Genomic DNA, 13,736 nt, shown 5'->3' on the forward strand with positions numbered 1-13,736 from the left:
CAACCCATTCCTTGTATTTGTACAACAAAAAAGAAAACGTGATATCAATTTGGGGTGTGGATTTATGGCCTTTTGAAGTTCAGCTTATTTTTTAACTTTTGTTAAATTTTCAAGTGTTTTAGATCATTCATTCATTCATTCATTCAATCCTATGATCATTAGATCACAGGATTTCAATTACCTCAGTCAAGAACAACGTTTTTTTTTTATAAATAGACAAACAATACTCTTTTTTTTAAGTTGTCATTAGGGGTATAACGATTAATTGATTGATGAATCAGTTTCCATTCCTATGATCCAACTGGATCAATCTCTCTCAGGTAAGTTGTTAATTGAACCAAATCTAATCAAATCGACCTATACCATTAAAAAATAATTTAGAAATGATGTAAATTGATCATCGATATGGAAAAATACTTTTTGGATCAAGAGATGGTGGGTTTATTATTCTATAATGTAAAAACGACCAAGGGCATTTCAGCGCACAACACACACGTGATGGCAGTAAAAAATGATCAATTCATCATTACAGTCCATTGTATGGAAACTTTGAATTTAGCAAAGACGTGTGACCATACAGTGTAAAATGTTTTAATAATGTTCTGTTTGAATAATTTTGATGTGGAAAAACAACACTAGGCTGAACTTTATGAAAGTAAAATGTGAATGGATTTGCCATTAATTCTTGTTTACTTGTTTGTTTGTACACATTTTTAATTTACACTTGATTATCTTGCAAGAAATACGAAGAATCTCGAAAACTTCTTCTGCACTGTTCAGTACCCAGGTATTTGTCTCTAACACAATGAACGGTATCGACAACCACAAATTATCACGTCAATCAAATCGTTGTTAAACCAAATTGTCACACCTATAGATGCTATATTGCTACTGTTATTATTATTATTATGTGCATCGTTGTGGATTATTCAGATTTATAGTAAATACAATCCCCTATAACTGTCTTACATTGTAACTCCCATTTCTTTGTTTGGCATCCTATTGACACAGAGGGACCTTAAAGAATAAAAACAAAAAACAAAAAAACATTTTAGTTAAAATACATTTTTATTAAGAACCTTTAAACACATTTTTTTTTTAGAATCTATAGACCAAGTTGAAAAAACAGGTTCAAATAGCTTTAATTTTCCCTATGACTACAATTCCCAGGTTGCTTTATCCGCAGCCGGATGTTCGTATTGCACAAAGTTGGCGCTGATCTATCCGGGTATTTCATTCACTGCTTCCTTTCGCGCCGGGTAACCGGAGAGCCGTGCGTCCATGTGCGCAGTGACTGGGAATTGATAGACCTTTAAGACATTGAACTCTGAGCCGCAAAAAAAAGTTTAGTGATGGATCCCGAGTCTTTGATCGAGGCCCTGCGGGGAACAATGGACCCCAATTTGCGAGAGGCCGCAGAGCGACAGCTGAACGAGGTAAAGTTAGGACTAGCTGCTCACGGTGATGTCAGTTGTGGCGCGGTCTCAGGTCGGGCCTCGGCCGTCCACAACACAAGATGGGTTTATCACGCAGGCTGGGTTATGTTGGGTTTACCTCCGAAGATCAAACTTCGTTTGTCTTCTTTATTATAAAAGATCATATTGGCCCGTGTTACCACATCAGAACCACAAGTAAGAACTGATAATAAGCACTTTTATATTTGCGGTGTCTCTTGTCATCACTATCTTCATCATTGGACAGCTGTGTGGCTAATGCTAATCAAGCTAACCTTTCCGTCATGATATCAGCTAGCTTATCTTTTTTGGACCCAAGTAAAACAGTTTTAGAGCTCACATGGGTCCAAAGTTATTATAATTACTCAAAACTTTTTTACTTGCCTATCAGATAGAGCTATGTAAAGAAAGAGAAACCTTAGTGCGAGTCTGCTAAAGCAGCTGTGCGGTTCTATCTGCTAACTAACGTAGCAACTTGTTGGCTGAGTGCTATGCTACAGCGCTCACGTGTCACTGTGATGAGCCCATAGCTGTTTCACAACGAACTTTTGCTTTTTTATGCGTTCGATTCAACTTCTTTTTTTATTTTAAATTTCACATGTCACGTTTATGTAAGACATTTAGAAAGAAGACATTGGGTTAGCTTGTTTTGCATTTCCTTACTTTTAGCCAGTGGTATTTTAAATATGTCGTCGTATGTCAGGGGTCAAGTAGAATACTTAACCTGGATTTTTGTAAGCTAAAGTTGTTGTCTTTTCATTTTATTTTCATTACGATTCTTTTATTATTCTTTTCTTTCAACAAAACCAAAGCTTAGCCTAGCTATTAGCATTCACATCCGTGCCAAACTTGGTCTTTGTTGAAACAGTATTTACTTCTGTTTGTTTTATGTTTTGTTTTTTTTAGTTTTGTAGCTATGAGGGGTGCGGTTAGGCATGCTATTTGTGATAAGACGTGTTTACTGGTCCTTTAAGAGATGGTTTCACTTTGTTCATATTGTATCATTGCATTCTTCTTCTCGACTCATTTTCATCTCTTGTTGCGTATCAGGTGGGAACTCATGTTGGGTATGAAGGGTTAGCATTTTAGGCCTGAAATGTCTTTGGACAAACACATTACTCCATTTACAAAAAAGTGACACATTTCTGTGAAAAGCTGTTGTGAGTAGAAACAGTAGGGCTCTAAAAATGCTGATATTCTGTTGATCGCTGTTATATTGGACTGGAATTGTTTTTGTCCCTCAAGGTTCTGGGAACAGAGAAAACTTTAGATGGGAGGCTTTTTTTACTTGATATTGGGAATGACATTTTGAGATGTTTTTTTTCTTTCTACCTTACACTTCTTCATTTTTTAAAGTTTTTGTATCTGAAGGGACTTCATGTTTCTCTCCAGAAGCTCCCAGTTAATTCATTGTGTTGCAGATATTCCTTAATCAGGGTCCACACTGTCCAAATTGTACAGGTTAAATAGGATTGAGGTGTTTGTTGTCTTTGAATGCCTTCCATCCTTCCATCCATCCATCCATCCATCCATCCATCCATCTTCTTAACCCACTGAATCCCCTTTGGGGTCATGGGGTCGCCAGAGCCCGTCCTGGCTACTATCAGAAGAATTGGGCAAGTCTTTAAATGGCATCTTGAATAAAGCAAAACAAAACTGCACCATACAATCAAATGATTGAGCTTAACTGTCCTGTCCTCTGTGGGGAAAACTGTATTGGCCCCTGTGTTGACATATTAAATATGTTTTAATTTCTTATTTAAAATTTAAATCAGGTTGACATTGCAATGAAACAGAAGGATAGAAAGTGATCCATCAAATTATGAACTATTGTTTATGTGATGATAAAGCTCATCTGGTTTGCATATCTTGTATTTTACAGTTCTTTTTTTCCCCACAAGCATCACCCCTTTGAGTTCTCTCAGAAAGGAATTTTGATCATGGAACAACAGTTTAGAATTATTTGATCAAGTAGACGAAGACTTCCAGTTTATTTTTGGCAATGCTCAGGGTGAAGGTTTTCTTACACCCACATCATGGTGATGGTTCAGTGGAGTGGTACAGCTGAGAGTATTCTCTCCCAGCTGACTGTACTCATTTTAGGTGGTTAAAACAGAAATGCTTCTGGAGGCGTGTGGAGTGCATCCGTCCTTTTATGTGCACTTTCTGCTTGGTCAAAAACTCCCTACTAAAAGATGCCCATTGGAGATGGATATTTAGCATGATTGAACATCAAGCTAAAATACACTTTTTCTTTTTGTTGTATTTTAGCAAAATTTATTTTATAGAAAAAGGACACAACACGCTGATGTTAAAAAGTGATGCTTCTCTAGCAGAAAGTATATTATACGCTAGGAATATGCGTTTATTAGTTTTTATTGTACCTTTTTCTCATTACGAAGGTAGAGCAAAATGATAAAATAAAATAAAATGCAGTAAAGTTTAATTTTTGTAAATAAATAAAAGATAAATGTTGCAATCCTTTACTCCGAAATGGGCCATAAAGTTGCTTAATGTGGAATATGGTGAGAATAACACTTAATGTATTTAACTCTTGCCTTCTTTTCTGCTTTAATCACCAATGTGTTTACATGTTGTTTGAATTCTGTTTCCAGGGTCACTCTCAGGTAAACTTTCTGTCCATTCTGCTGCGTGTCACCATGTCTGAACAACTGGATTTGCCTGTCCGGCAAGCAGGTTAGTTAAAAATTGGCTATTTTAAGTTTGGTGACTCTGGTATAAAGCTGCTCCATTTGCATTAATGGGCTGGATCACAATGGCCTCAGCGGTGAGGCAGACATATGTGTCAGCAGTCTGACACGCGCCCTCACCCGAGGCCGTGGTTCCTGTCCTTGGCACCCAATGAAGTTCTGCTCCATGCTGCAGATGTGCATGCAGCTCACACCTTGGTGCTGCATTCAGGACAGCTGAACAATTTGCAGTTGTGATTTAGGTCACAGTCGTTTCTGAAATTGGTGTTTCACTTCAGACCATATTCTGAGCTCACATAATGTTTACCATGAAAAATCCCACTAAGTTGTTTAGATGATTGAAAGTGCCTCCTGGGTTACTTAGGACAATAATGGGAAATGTTATTGTTATGCTTCTGCTGTCTCAGGGATGTTGGATGTTTCATCAGTGACTCAGGTTCTTGTCAGTTTTTCAGAACAGGGCTCACTTGTATTTCAACAGCTGATGTCACAGTTTTAGCCCCCTCCCATTCCTGACTTCAGTTTGGTGTTTAATTGGGTGATTCAGCGTGATGTCATGATCTGTTCTCGTTTATTTTTTTCTGGTGTGTAGGTGTGATTTACCTTAAGAACATGATAACCCAGCATTGGAGTGATGGGGATGGTTCATGCACAGAGACTTCTGTTAATAACATCCCTGAAGAGGACAGGATATTTATTCGAGACAACATAGTGGAGGCCATCATCCATTCCCCAGAGCGCATCAGGTGACCACAAGGAGAACTTAGTTTTTTTTTACACATCTGTTTGTTTTTTAAGTTTGAACTAACTTTTACTGGTTCCTTCAACCAGCTAGTTTAAAATATTTTTCTCTATTTTATTATTATTTTTACTTGTTAGAGTCCAGTTGACGACGTGTATCCACCACATGATCAAGCATGACTATCCCGGCAAATGGACGGCCATCGTGGACAAAATCGGCTTCTACCTACAGTCAGACAACAGTGCAGGGTGGTTGGGTATCTTGCTCTGCCTTTACCAGCTTGTCAAAAACTATGAGTAAGTTCAAATGCTTTTATTTTTCTTGTTAAATGGGACACGGCGCTAACACTTTGCTCGCCTTGAACAGATACAAGAAACCAGAAGAACGTCAGCCTCTCGTGGCCGCCATGCACATCTTCATGCCCATGCTAAAGGATCGCTTCATCCAGCTTCTTCCAGACCACTCCAGCGACTCTGTCCTCATTCAGAAACAGATCTTCAAAATCCTCTACGCCCTCTTCCAGGTCTGAGTTTGACCACTGTTGGCAAACACAACTTGTGTTAATAGGTTTGGTTTGTTCATTAAAATTAGTGCGTTGAATTTTTTATGCCGTCTTTTGAAAAGAGCCTTTCTCAGTGTTACGACTTGCTTTGTCTCCACAGTACAACCTTCCCCTGGAGCTTATTAACAGACAGAACCTGACGGAGTGGATGGAGATCCTCAAGGCAGTAGTGGACAGAGATGTGCCACCAGTAAGGAGATGATCATCTGAGATTTATAGAAACCCCCCCCCCCCAAAACAACGCGTTTCATTATTGTTTTTACCTCTGCAGGATACAATGCAGATCGATGAAGATGAGCGGCCAGAGCTCCCATGGTGGAAATGCAAAAAGTGGGCTCTTCACATCTTGGCCCGACTGTTTGAGAGGTAAGAGGGATAAATATGTCCCCTATAGAGTACAATCAGAACTAACTTTCCCTATAAATGATTATTATTCCACAGATACGGAAGTCCAGGCAACACAACCAAAGAGTATGCAGAGTTTGCGGAACTTTTCCTGAAGGAATATGCAGTTGGTGCACAGCAGGTAGCTGTTACAAACCGGAGCTTGTAATGTGCGCCATTTCTCCGGTTAGAGCACTAAAAGTGAAATGTTTTGTTTTTTTTTTTTTTTTAGGTGCTGCTGAAAGTCTTATACCAGTATAAGGAAAAGCTATATGTGGCTCCCAGAGTACTCCAGCAGACGCTGAACTACATCAACCAGGGAATAGCGCATGCTTTGACATGGAAAAACCTTAAACCACACATCCATGTAAGAATACCTGCTAGTATGTTGGGTATGCAACGGTACATCGCTTAACAAACCCAATTTGCTTCATTGGTGTGTTTGATGTCCAATGTGGTTGTTTTGCAATAATTTCTAATGTATTTCTATGGAAAATTATAAACTCCTTTCCAGGTAGATGGAAAATTAGAAAGAGATGAAGATGGAATTCTGTTGAGGAAGTAAAAGAACACCAGTAAAAACTTACCAAAGCAGGGAATAATGTTAACTGTTGAGGGATTCTACCCAACACATCACCTCCAGAAAAAACCTTTTACGCAACAATCATACAATCTGTTATGTGACACAAGTTTATCTTCCAAGACAGGCTGGGGTTTGCAGCAGTACTCCTTATGTGAATCGTTTGCTCTGAGGCGTTCTTTACGTGACGGACCACTGTAATTTTAGCTGATGCTTTACAATTACAACCAATGACGACATTGTAATTTTTTTCTCTCCACGAAAATGGTTGCTCACTCATTTGCTTTGACTCAGATAAAAGGCCTTTTTTGTTTTGTGATTTGAGAGCAGGAGCAGTTCCCAGCTCTGCATTCATCTGTTTTTGTTTTTTTCAGGGCATGGTTCAGGATGTGGTTTTCCCCCTCATGTGTTACACAGATTCCGATGAGGAGCTGTGGCAGGAGGATCCATATGAGTACATTCGCATGAAATTTGGTAAGCATGGAGTTTTGATACCTGTAATATGGGAAAAACGGTGGAAATTTGATAATTAACAGCTTGATGTCCCGGTCTTTAGATGTATTTGAGGACTTCATCTCCCCAACAACAGCCGCTCAGACACTGCTTTTTACTGCCTGCAACAAGAGAAAAGAAGTGAGAAGTTGAGATTAATTTGTGATCTCAAACTATATTTTTTGCTTAAATTGCACATTCTTTCAACCCTTATTGCCTTTTCCTACCTCTAAAGAAATCCTCTTGCATCTGTGCCTTATCCGTTTAGGTGCTGCAAAAGACCATGGGCTTCTGTTACCAGATTCTTACAGATCCCAACTCTGACCCGAGGAAAAAGGACGGAGCCCTGCACATGATAGGATCCTTAGCTGAAATTCTGCTGAAGGTATGCTCCTTTAGAAGAAAATTAGTCAGTCTGATTTAACATGCTGAACTATTTTTGATAATAAGACAAAAGAAAGTACAACTGTTTAGTGACACATTGTAATAAATGTGGGCCAAATATTCAAAAAGCAAAATAACGGTGTTTTTTAGAAAAAAAACAAACACTAACTTCCTCCTTTTTGTTGCACAGAAAAAGATATATAAAGACCAGATGGAGTTCATGCTGCAGAACCACGTCTTCCCCTTATTCCGCAGTGAGCTGGGCTACATGAGGGCAAGGGTGAGTGGTGACCACCAGCACCCAGATTTATGTAGCAACTTCACCGATAAACATGGTTTTAACTACAGCTCTCTGATTTTTATTGTGCCTTTTCCATCACAGGCATGCTGGGTACTTCATTATTTCTGTGAGGTGAAGTTTAAAAGCGACCAGAATCTGCAGACCGCTCTCGAGCTCACTCGCCTTTGTCTCATTAACGACAATGAAATGCCAGTTAAAGTGGAGGCTGCTATTGCCCTCCAAGTTCTCATCAGCAACCAGGAGAAAGGTGAGCAGACTCCCTCACCCTATAGTTTATTTACAGTTAACACTTTCTTGAATGACGAGTGCAACTGGACAGTTTCTAATGTGTGTTTTTTTTGTTTTTTTTTTGTCCTTTAGCCAAAGAATACATCACCCCCTTTATTCGACCAGTGATGCAGGCCCTCCTACACATCGTCAGGGAGACGGAGAATGATGACCTCACCAATGTCATACAAAAGATGATCTGCGAATACAGCGAGGAGGTCACTCCGATTGCAGTGGAGATGACGCAGCATTTGGTAAGTAGAGCGGGTGAAGTTCTGCAAAGGAAAATGTACATTCTTTCATGTATGAATAGATTTTCCAGTGATAAACGGTAGAGTCAGTGTGTTAGAATAGGGCAAAAATTGCATTTTGGCTATGGATTATTGACTTAAAAATGAGACTTGGACATAAGTGTGCCCGTGATTGCTCTTTTAACACAATAAAAAATGTTTTTTTTTTTTTTTTTAATATTGATAGATGATTTCATTCCGAAAGACTGCAGCCAACAATGATGAAACAAACGTGTTTGGTGCTCTTGCAGCTCTATGCATTCCTTATTATATATTCCTTCTACACCTTGTTATGGATTTCATTTGAAGTTACTCAGTATTTATGTGCATCTGATCTATACTGATATTTGTTTTGGCAGGCTATGACATTCAACCAGGTGATTCAGACGGGGGCTGATGAGGAGGGAGGCGATGACAAAGCTGTGACGGCTATGGGGATCCTCAACACCATCGACACATTGCTGAGTGTTGTGGAGGACCACAAAGAGGTGAGCGACACCATCTCAAAGGATGCGGCTCGAACAGGCATTCATGCGCAGGCTTTCAAGCCGCGCTAATCGCTCATCTTTGTGCCGCTTCCTTTGTAAAAGCAGCTCTTGTCTGCTGCACAGTTCCTGCCAACACACTTAAGCCTCCCACCAGCTCCTGGGAACACACTCTGTTCTCACCATGTTCAAAGTGACTCAGTGGCTGAGGCAAATGCCAGAAATAGGGCCGGGGCACACTGCCACCCAACCGGCTGATTCCTAAGGCTACTTGAAACTGAGAAAGTGTTTGATGTGACAGGGTTGTTGTTTGGGTTGTGATTGTATATTTTTCTGTAAATGTAAACAGGAAAAAAGGTCTGCATTATTCTGGATTTTTTGTTTTTTAAATCAACAGTCCATGTTCTCCTTTTTTTTATTTTTAATATTGCATTTATTTGACAAAATGGGCTTTAGTATGAAGCATTTATCACCTTTTGGTTAAAATGTTCTAAGGTTAGTTGGGCAGTTTTTTTTAAGTACCGGTTATACTATAGTATTTGTGTGTCAATGAAGACTCTCATTCATCCAGTTGATACCATCATAGTAGTAGGTTTAGGGGCTGTCATCTGGACTTAATTTTTTTCAAAGTCCAGATAACAGCCCCTAAACCTACTCCTATGATATAGTATTTGTGTACTATAAAGCAAACCTACTTTACTTAATCCAAGTATTAGGAGTCAACAGAAATATCACAACACTAATGCTCAGTTTTTTCTTATCTCTCTAATGGTTTTTAATTGACATCTTGTACCATTTTAGAGTAATTAAAGTGTAGATGAACCCTCCCTAACTTCCTGTTCTGTTGTGACAGATCACTCAGCAACTGGAGGGCATCTGTCTCCAGGTGATTGGCACTGTGCTGCAGCAACATGTTCTGGGTAAGTTCAGCCAGTTTTTCCGCAGCTGTTTCAGCCGGTTTCAGGGAATGAGCTGTTGACTGTAAACACCCAGTTACTTCATATGTTTGACCTTTTTTGTGTTTACAGAATTTTATGAGGAGATCCTGTCGCTGGCTCACAGTCTGACCTGCCAGCAGGTGTCGCCACAGATGTGGCAACTTCTTCCACTTGTGTATGAAGTCTTCCAGCAGGATGGGTTTGATTACTTCACAGGTGTGTGTCTCGCATAAGTCAAATTCAGTGGTGTATCAAGATGGTTGCAAAGTGTTGATTTTAAAAGTAATGAAATGTTTCTAGAGTTTTGTTGTATGATTGACTTTCCCTGCAAGATGTAAATCTATGGATGACTCTGTTGCAGACATGATGCCTCTACTTCACAACTATGTCACAGTTGATACAGACACGCTCCTATCTGACACCAAATACCTGGAGGTTATTTATAGCATGTGCAAAAAGGTGAGTTGTTCAGTTTTCTTACACCATCTGACATAAAAAAAAAATAGAAATGCATTTATGTTTTTAAATTTTAAGTTAATGCATCCTTTATCATGTTTCCTAGTTTTTAGTAATCCATTATAATCTCCAGTGTGTCACCTAAAAGAAAATCTAGAAATGGTTTGAAAGTGATGAATTTTTGCAATGGTTCAAATTGGAAAATGAATTATTTTGCCAAAGCTTCCTTTAACATGGTGCTAGTTCTGATGAGTCTTTGAATAATAAACATTTAGAATAGTAATTGATTTATCATTTTTGGTGCTTTATTTTAGGTGAATGAAAGTTGTTATCCTAAACATTATGCACATTTCCTTTGGTCTTTAAAATATTTTTAAAGTATCCCGTTTTCTTCAATTAAATTTGATTAAAGATGTAGATGTCCCTAAAAGTATACACTTAAATTCATACAATAAACTGTACATTGAGACTTATTGATCACTGCTCTCAGGTCCTGACAGGTGACCCCGGCGAGGACCCAGAATGCCATGCAGCAAAGCTGTTGGAGGTAATCATTCTCCAGTGCAAAGGTCGTGGCATTGATCAGGTGGGTCCGCTGAAGAAGTTTGCACCTCACACTCTCATGGTAATGTGTGTGTGTTTTCTGAACATGTTGCTGACTGTTGCAGGTCGTGCCCTTGTTTGTGGCAACGGCTTTGGAGCGTTTGACACGAGAGGTGAAGACGAGCGAGCTGAGGACGATGTGCCTGCAAGTGGCTATTGCTGCGTTATATTACAGCCCGCCTCTCCTCCTCAACACCTTAGAGAACATGCGGTTTCCCAACAACACGGAGCCCATCACCAATCACTTCATCACCCAGTGGCTGAAGGATGTCGATTGCTTCCTTGGGTGAGATTTCAGTGTCTTTGATTTTCACAGTCCAGCATTGATTTATGCCAATGCTGAAAATGAAATATGTGCCACCAGTATGTGGCTTTTTTATTCTTGTGTGACTAGTTATTGTCCGTGTGTCATTACTTTTCCTTTTTGATTGTATTGTTTCCTGTCAGACCTTGTGGTTGACGGGTGCCTCAGCAGTTCATGCAAATAACCCACTGCACTTAATTAAAGACCAGTTGGTGTTCATAATTTCTGAGGTGTTTTTGTTGATTTCAGTTTGCTTGTTTCTGAGTGATTTCGGTTTGGTCTGATCTCTGGCTAACTCCACGATGCTTTCTCAGCCTCCACGACAGGAAGATGTGCATTCTGGGACTTTGTGCGCTCATTGACCTTGAGCACAGACCTCAGGCTGTCGGCCAGGTCGCCAACCAGATCCTTCCTGCTGCCATCCTACTTTTCAACGGCCTCAAGAGGGCGTACGCCTGTCGAGCAGAGCACGAGAATGACGACGACGATGAAGACGGAGAAGGGGAGGATGAGGACGATGCAGGTGTGTTTCTGGACGAATTTGTGCTTCAGGTGAAACGAAGTCGAGTTGATATTTAAAAAAGGACAATTTTTCAACTATTGTAGCTGAACTGGGCAGCGATGAAGATGACATCGACGAGGAAGGTCAGGAGTACTTGGAAATGCTCGCCAAGCAGGCGGGAGAGGATGGAGATGACGATGACTGGGAGGAAGATGATGCAGAGGAGACGGCACTTGAGGGCTACACTACAGCAATAGACGACGAAGATAATTTTGTGGACGAATATCAGATCTTCAAAGCTGTTCTACAGAGTAAGACTTCAGCCTGAAGATACACAGCTTGTTAATCTGTCTGTGATTCACTGATGTCTCCCCTCTGACCTTCAGACATCCAAACCCGTGACCCAGCCTGGTATCAAGCACTAACACAGAGCCTTGAGGAGGAGCAGGGCAAACAGCTCCATGACATTGGCACACTTGCAGACCAGAGGCGGGCAGCACATGGTGAGCGTCAGAGAAAATGAAGCAGAAACCAAACCAAACGTTAGCAATAAAGCACTTTTTTTTGCACTGCATCGTTTGTTTTTTATCCTCATTTAATGGGACTTCAATACAGAAGTTTGGTTCAGCACTTCATACCGTTGCAGTTTGCTAAAATTGTTGGTGAAACCATCTAGAAAAAAGGCAGAAGTACTCTCTCTTCTCCTGCACAACTTCTGATGATGCCAATAAAAGCAGAACCTCTGAGCACAAAAATTACCCAGATTCCCCATCAGCAATTACATTTAGGAAGTTACTAAGATTAGCAGCAAAAATGTCTTCTAGATTTTTTTTATTTTTATTTTTTTAGAAAACATTTCCCCTGAAGAGCATCATCCTGAATGACTGAGAATCTGCAGCATCCTGTTCCTCAAAGTTCTACAGTTTTTAATAATAATACTTAAACTACTAATAATAGTGATAATGAATTGGATTTTTCTGCACTTTTCCAGACACTCAAAGTTCTTGCAATGTGTCCATTATTCATTCATACTTGGTGAGGGTAAGCTACTGACGCAGCCACAGCTGCCCTCGGTCAGACTGACAGAGGCGTGGCTGCCGGTACGCCCCTCTGACCTTCGGGACCGTCACACACATTCACACACCAGTGGAGCAACGCTTGAGTCAGGGGGGTAGAAGTGTCTTGCCCAAGGACACAACAGGCCGACCTGCTTTACCGCCTCAGCCACTGCCGGCAGAGGTTTTTGCAAACGTTTGGGTGAAAATGAAACGCAAACATGTTAGTTTCTTGGGTAGACTATACCTTCAGTTTGGTTCAGATAAAGAAATGGGGCTGCTTTAAAAAGATGCTAAAAGTAGCAGTAAGAGCCACTCTAGAGAGCGCTGGTCCTTCACAACCTCCTTTTTCTCTAATTGCAGAATCCAAGATGATTGAGAAACACGGCGGATACAAGTTCACAGCGCCGGTGGTGCCATCTACTTTCAACTTTGGAGGCTCGGCTCCAGGAATGAATTGAATCATCTGTTCTACTTTTTATTACTCTGTGACTGATTGTAGTGAAGTGTAAGAAAAAAAAAAAAAAAGAAAAACCAAAAAAAAACAAACAAAAGCTTGTGTTGTTCCCTTAAGTAGTGGTTCCAGAACTGGTTTTCAGTCATATTTCTTTTTCAATCTTTCAAAATGGGGAGAAACAAAAACACCAGAAGATTGGGGGGAAAAACACCGACATGCAACCAGCGTCGGGAGGGGGGGGAAAGAAACCAATCCAAGACTTTGAGCGCAAGAGAAGCTGTGAAGACTGGCGTCTTCCGGAGCCTGGTGTATTGTGGGATGGCGTGGCTGCAGCTCTTCTGTCTTTCTTCCCACTTAAATCAATTTTTGGGGGGATTAAAAGAATCGATAATGGAAGCAAATGTTTCGTTATTTCGGTTGTGGCCAAATGGTCGTAATATACCTCTGGTAGTGGTGAAATCTATGTTACTTTCTGCATAAACAAACACTCATGTTTATGTACATACAAGCCAAGGTTATTGATATTTTTTCAAGTAGCCTTGAAGGAAACAAAAATTAATAAATTGAGGCATTTGTAAGGTATCAACAGCTGTATTCATATGTAGCATATTGGATAATTCATAACGCTATGTGATGCCTGATCTCTGTAAATTAATGAACTAGCACTTTCATATTGTTCAGGTCTCCTAGCCTTCTGTATCAGACTGCATTTTTTTAATTGAAGACTATTTAAAATGAAAACAGCTGTAACTTTGTTACTTTGCAGGTG

At 40.0% G+C, this 13,736-nt stretch overlaps 1 protein-coding gene across 1 annotated transcript; it reads left to right on the top strand.

Moving 5' to 3' along the window:
• The first annotated feature begins 1,187 nt into the window (after positions 1-1,187).
• Positions 1,188-13,549, top strand: ipo7 (importin 7). The gene is made up of 25 exons (XM_023953458.1): positions 1,188-1,436; positions 4,070-4,151; positions 4,758-4,911; positions 5,045-5,203; positions 5,274-5,430; positions 5,570-5,659; positions 5,741-5,835; positions 5,911-5,995; positions 6,086-6,220; positions 6,808-6,907; positions 6,990-7,066; positions 7,194-7,310; positions 7,500-7,589; positions 7,692-7,857; positions 7,971-8,131; positions 8,527-8,655; positions 9,506-9,572; positions 9,681-9,806; positions 9,952-10,049; positions 10,537-10,632; positions 10,715-10,935; positions 11,268-11,476; positions 11,560-11,766; positions 11,842-11,958; positions 12,874-13,549. Exons 1-25 carry the CDS (start codon positions 1,353-1,355, stop codon positions 12,969-12,971), a joined length of 3,120 nt encoding a protein of 1,039 aa, XP_023809226.1. The 5' UTR covers positions 1,188-1,352; the 3' UTR covers positions 12,972-13,549.
• The last annotated feature ends 187 nt before the right edge of the window (positions 13,550-13,736 follow it).

The sequence above is a fragment of the Oryzias latipes genome, chromosome 3 (assembly GCF_002234675.1).
Source record: "Oryzias latipes chromosome 3, ASM223467v1".
NCBI classification, from domain to species: Eukaryota; Metazoa; Chordata; class Actinopteri; order Beloniformes; family Adrianichthyidae; genus Oryzias; species Oryzias latipes.